The sequence below is a fragment of the Leiobunum rupestre genome, chromosome 6 (genome assembly GCF_980474605.1).
Source record: "Leiobunum rupestre chromosome 6, qqLeiRupe1.1.hap1, whole genome shotgun sequence".
NCBI lineage: Eukaryota > Metazoa > Arthropoda > Arachnida > Opiliones > Sclerosomatidae > Leiobunum > Leiobunum rupestre.
Window position 1 is genome coordinate 26,224,312 of NC_143389.1, and position 6,230 is coordinate 26,230,541.

The following is a 6,230-nucleotide window of genomic DNA, read 5'->3' on the forward strand; positions in this document are numbered from 1 at the left end:
GGCGAAGAGAAATCGCGTAACAACAAGCCGTAAGACGTCGTTTCAACCGATGACATTAGAAATATATAGTTTTCGGTTGTCTTTGAATCTAGTTATCGTAAGCAGACGCTTACATCGATCGTAGAGAAATATCGCGGCTGAAAAGGGATTTATCTTCGCTGGAAGAGCTCGTTTTAAATGAAAGCTGATTTTGTTTGAAGAACTAGTTTTTCTTTGTCTGGATTTCTAGTCATGAAGTTTTGGAGTCATATAGTTTAATTAAGATTTCCGTGTTAATGTTTGAAGATTAAGTAAATATTTTTATAATTTTACAGAAAACGACAGACTAAACCAAACCTTTTTTCAGACCGGTTCGCTTCAAACCGCGAGTGGGATGAATGACATCGTCAGAGAGATGCTCGCTGTGGTCCGTCGGGGATAAATGTCTAGCCACTGGCCACAAACTTTCTTCATTTTGAAAACATTCGATTTCGAGTTAATCCGGCGCTTTTGCCAAATGAGGAGTTATTATCCTGTCTACCAAAGAGCCTTATAACAGAGCGGACGCTGCTGCGTTTGACAAAACCAACCGGAAAATTTTATTTTATTATAAATTCCTGGCATTAATGTTAATGTTCTATTAATGGCTCTGATATTTTTATTAATAACAATCTATTTACTTTTAGTATTATTTTTATTTATCCTTGTTTTTACTACTATCGCTTATAAAAGCTCCTTCCTGTATTAAAAGAGTAACGTTAACTGAGAATTATAAATAATTAATTCATTAACTCATTCATTCGTACATCAAATTGCAACGGTAGGTGTTGTCTTAAACAGACATTTTCCTTCCGTAGAGTCCAACTAAATGCTTAAATATTTAAATTTAATTGTGTTAAGTTTTAAATTTGCTTACATTAGCATCACCAACCATGAAAAAAGGTTGGAATATATAATTAACACAGTAGAGGGCTGAGTATATTCCCCGAGGTGGCGAAATGGGTTCAGCCTTTATATCAAGGTGGATTATACTATCATAAATATATTATGATTAAATTTAATTAATGCAATTATAAAATAAATTTAATTATTTAATAATACTTGATGCTCACCTGACCCCCTCCGCGACCTGGTACCATAGAAGTTGTGAATCTTCTCATACAAGATAAAATGTCCTTCCTTGATAAAAAATAAAAATTCATATTTTCGAAAAAGCAGTTTTTAATCAAATTATATTCAAGGGGGTGCTCGGATTTACTACATTTTCCAACTGATGGTGAAATACAACTCCTATTTAAATAAAACAATTATACAAGATAGATTATACCGTAATTAACATACTTTTACTTCAGTAATGTATTTAAAAAAATAATTAAATATTAAATGGTCTGGCGCCCACCTAACGCCGCCGACAAACCAATACCATCATAATTCGGATTCAGCTCAGTTTTCTTTACAAATACAGTATAGCGTCCTCTACATATTATCATCAAAATGCTGCACGGACTAAATGGTGAATGCAGAAACACGAGGTAAGTAAATAGTTTTCCTTTTAACTCGCTGAGATGCTATTTCACAAATTGTCAGTGTTTGCAAATAAGTTTCCCGAGGAATCTTAGGAATCTGCGAGGTGCTTCAAGGGTTTTACGGAAATATTTAAAAATATTAACGTGTTTCAAGTTGTTGGAACATCATACCCAAAACTATTGGAGGTTCATCTGATTTTAGTTCAGATGGAAAACGGTTCGACGATGAAAAAAGTTTAAGATATTTAAAATGAAATCAAGATTATTCGAATTAACGTTAAAATTGGCAGGGACCCAAATTAACATGACGGCTTGTTCCCCAGTAGCCAAAAGCCATCGGGCCACGTTACGAAGGAAACACTGTCGTCTGGCATGCGTATTTATATAGTCAGACCATTGACCTCGAGGTCTTATGAACAGCCGTTAAACAGACGGGCAAATTGTTAGCCGACTAGAAAAGCACTTCCCATTTCGTAGTAGGACGGGAAACGGTTCCGAGACGTTGGCAACTCGGTGTCTTAAAAAACCGACTAACTATTTAGTAGCCGGCGGAGAAACGGTTTTAAGACTTGTCGATTCCGAGATGACTACCGACTATTGAAAATCTCTTTGTGCACGTTCTATTTCCAGTGAGTTTTGAAGAAAATTGGGCATGCGTAGTATAGCCATATAATTAGGAATTCGTCTGCTCACGCATTTGAGTGACGTTTCAAAACATTCTAATTAAAATGAATGCACCCAGAAGAAATTTGTTGTATTTTTTAAACAAATAGACGAAAAGTTGCGAAACATTTTCTTCTAAAATAGGCATAAAAAAGTTTTTACGCGCAAAAAAGTCACGATTGTAAAAAAAAGAAAGGCTCTTGGTTCACAAAAACCGACTTGGACCCGATGACGTCACGAATCGCTGCCAACGTTGCAGAAGGTATGTGTGACCGCGGCTTATGTAGTCGGCTGAGACGGGGATAATGGTTCTATGGACTGTGTGCCGACTCTACAACGTACATAAAATCTACTACAGATTGATGGTCGGTAAGCCAGTTATAGGAAACTAAACCGACTAAAAATTGAAGAGTGATTTCTATACTTTAAAAGGGTCGGTAAGAAGTCGCCTTTAAATCTTACAATAACACTGGAATACACTTAAAATATAAATAATTATACTAAAGAATTTGAAACAAAAATGTTTACTTTTTGTTATTAATGATATAACGTAAGCCTTTAAAAGTGATTATTTATTATAAAGAGCTTTTTTTCTATTACCAACCTTCGAGTTTTTTTCTCAGGCTTAGATTGGTTCATAGATTTCATAGTCGGTTGAGCGAAGTCAGCTAACACATTTATGATTAGATTCGAACAGCATCTATGGGAGATTGTCTTACAAATTTCGAGTTTCGGAATAAAATTATAATAGTAGTCCTTAATTATAATTAACTTCGAGAATAAGTTACTATTTATCAATAATTTACTGAGTTTATTGATTAAAATAAATTAGCTATATAAAATTATAAAAAATGGGTTAAATAGAAAAGCGTGGCATCTAGTAATACCGGAAGTCTTTAATGTACTAGCTCGCTATAAGTCCGAATCGTACATAGGCTGTGCGTTAACAGCGATCTCTCCCAAGACGTCGAAGTCGTGGTTTGTCGCCATCTGATGGCGAAAAATCGAAATATGAGTTTGCCTGTGAAATCCGGTTTCGTTTGAAGACGGGATCGAATCTCGTTAAGCCTAACGCGAGTTGTCACGAAGAAATAAGCTTTAAACTACGAATATTGTACATGAATAAAATAGAATTGCAAAACGTGAACACATTAGTTGTTTCGTTGAAATTTCCCCCAAATCAAGGATTTCACCAGCCAACAAACCCAACGCCGCCCAGGCGCCCATGTAAAATTTAAAACAAAGCGTCGTTAGGGCTAGCTCCGCCCGCTTCTGTTCGTATCGTTTTCATGGAGAAAGCTGTTTCCGCTAGCGACGGAAGTTGAAGAAGCTAAAAAGAAAGGCTGATGAGTCTGAGAAATCGCTCTTAAAGGGAGTATAACCTTTTCAGGAATTTGGGCCAATACATAATTTCCTCCCGTCAATTTTCTAACCACGTGTTATACGTAGTGTGAAATACGGTGGTTTTTGAGGAATTATCCCACTAAAGTATCCCCGCTTTAGTAGTGCTTTATTTTCTCATATCTACTAGAACACCTTTCATTAATCTAAAACCACGTACCTCATTATTAAGAAATTATATTTGAATAAATATCCAAACTATAATGATAATTAATAATTTATAGCTCGGATATTGTTGTTTATATGTTAATTAAGGGAAAATTTAAAAATAAACACTAAATACGAAACAATAAAGGTTTCAAGAGAGAAAACCTCTTCAGGGCGGGCACGCTTCCTCTAAAAGAAGAATTTGGTGTTTCTACTATCGTTCTAGACTAACGCCATGAGCGAGAAAAGAGAGAAGCGAAGGCGCACCCTACCCAACAAGGAGGGTTCTACTCCCTTTATCGTTAGATCTATGGCGGATTCTAACTTATAGGGAGCTAGTATATCATAAACTTATGACATTACCGTATGCGATTACGTTTCACCGGTATTTGCAATTTCGATTATTGTCCACAACCTTGTGAAAACTAGAAGAATTAACCTCAACATTCGCTGGCCTCACTTTCAGACGAAATCCACGTGACGGCTTGATGGTACGCAATTTCTCTTCGCAGGTATGCGATTGATATCTTTCCTCTACCACTATGAAAACGATACCTAACAATTGGAAATAGCCTACTCAATTTGTTATAATTGAGAAATGAATTTTTAATTGCTATTGAATTTTAAAATAGTTGATTATATATGTTCCGGTATTATTATTATTATTATTATTGATGAAGGGGTGAAGAGCTTTGGAAATGCCCGTTCGCGCACGTCGACCAGAGGTCCATTGTGCAAAAACCCGAACCCTAAGACTTAAAAAGTCCAATATCCGACACAAAACGGAGAATCCTCTTGGCCGGCATATTATAGAAATCAGAAGTTTCCAGTTGATGCATACCAAGATGCTCGAATCTTTGGGCCGCGTAGTAATCGCACCTACAAAGCACATGAGAGGCGGTTTCCTCCTCAGCCTGACATGCCCTACAGATTGGATCATCACTGATTCCAATCAGGTGAAGATGTCTGTTAAGGAGACAGTGACCTGTTAGTAGGCCAATGACCAACCTGATATTAGATTTGGAAAGCGAGAGCAGCTCCTTAGCTCTCTGCCTAGAGGGGCCCGAGATAAACTCTTTAGCCTGCCTTTGGCCATCCATCTCAAGCCAAAGCTTGAGTTGACGGTCAGTCATGGAGTTAGAGATAAGGCCGCGAACTATGCTAGAGGGGATAGGAACGGCAGGTTCAGGACCAAAGAACCCAGCCTCTGCCCCCTTCTTGGCTAAGACATCGGCCTTCTCATTACCATAGTACCCCCGATGGCCAGGAACCCAATAGAGCTGAACTTTATTATTGGTGCCTAGCTCCGAGAGGAGGTTCAAACAGCTGTAAACCAGTTTTGAAGAGACCTGAAACTGGTTGAGAGCCTTGAGGGCTGCTTGACTATCCGAATAAATTTGGATAACCTTGCCATGAAGCTTCTTCTTAAGACAAAAATCAACACAGAAGCAGATAGCGGCAATTTCCGCCTGGAAAACACTAGCATAGACACCAAGGCTTTCAAAGAAGCCAAGATTGCTAGTGAGACAATACATCCCCGAACCTGAGCCAGAGCGGGTCTTAGATCCATCGGTAAACCAGACGATTTCTCCTCTGGTCCCGAGGGTACTATGATTGGCCCACTCTGTACGGCTTGGAAAATAAGTATTGAAGGACTTACTAAAATGCAGCTTCGTAGTCATCAAATCAGAACCCATGAGATATACAGGTAACTGACATGAAATTTCCCGAAAGATCTTGGTGTGGCTATTATCCCAAGTATTCGCCTTCCACCAACCATTCTGGTTGAGCCTATAGGCTCCCATAGCAGCAGCTTCCTCTATAAAAAGATGAAGAGGAAGAATGTTCAGGAGAATTTCTAGAGAAGCACTTGGGGCTGTTCTCATAGCTCCTGTGATGCTGACACAAGCCAGCCTTTGTAGGGTGCGCAGATCGCTCTGCACAGTCTTAATTCGGACTCTTGGCCACCAGACCACTGCAGCATAAGAGAGCAGTGGTCTGATAATCATGGTGTACAGCCAGAAGGCCACTTTAGGGCTAAGCCCCCATGACCTGCTAACTGCACTCCTAGTCCTCCAAAGTAACATCTTGGCCTTCTTAACTACACAGTCAAGGTGAGGCTTCCACGTTAGTTTGTTGTCAAGAATAACACCAATGTACTTCACCTCCGTGCTTTCCCTCAAAATAGTCCCAAATAAGGAGATATCATTAAAAGAGTTTTGCAGCCTTTTACGAGTAAAAGGAACAAGTACCGTTTTACTAGGATTAACCGTAAGACCAACTTCCCTGCACCATTTTTCCACTGATGCAAGAGCCCTTCTCACTAAATCGCTAGTAGTGTTGGGGAATTTTCCCGTAAAGATGATGGCGATATCGTCCGCATAGCCGAAGCAGCGGCACCCATCCCTGTCTAGCCTCACCAAAAGCTCATCCACAACCAGGCACCACAGCAGAGGTGATAGAACACCACCTTGCGGGCAACCACGGCTGGTGGAGATCATAAGGGATTCACCG

The 6,230-nt window shown here is 39.1% G+C and overlaps 1 protein-coding gene across 1 annotated transcript; it reads right to left on the reverse strand.

Annotated features, from left to right (window-relative positions):
- Positions 1-4,473: 4,473 nt before the first annotated feature.
- Positions 4,474-5,741, reverse strand: LOC149940518 (uncharacterized). Its single transcript, XM_090178397.1, has 2 exons — positions 5,377-5,741; positions 4,474-4,682 (listed from the first exon to the last, which is right to left on the reverse strand). Exons 1-2 carry the CDS (start codon positions 5,723-5,725, stop codon positions 4,669-4,671), a joined length of 363 nt encoding a protein of 120 aa, XP_090034523.1. The 5' UTR covers positions 5,726-5,741; the 3' UTR covers positions 4,474-4,668.
- Positions 5,742-6,230: the final 489 nt, after the last annotated feature.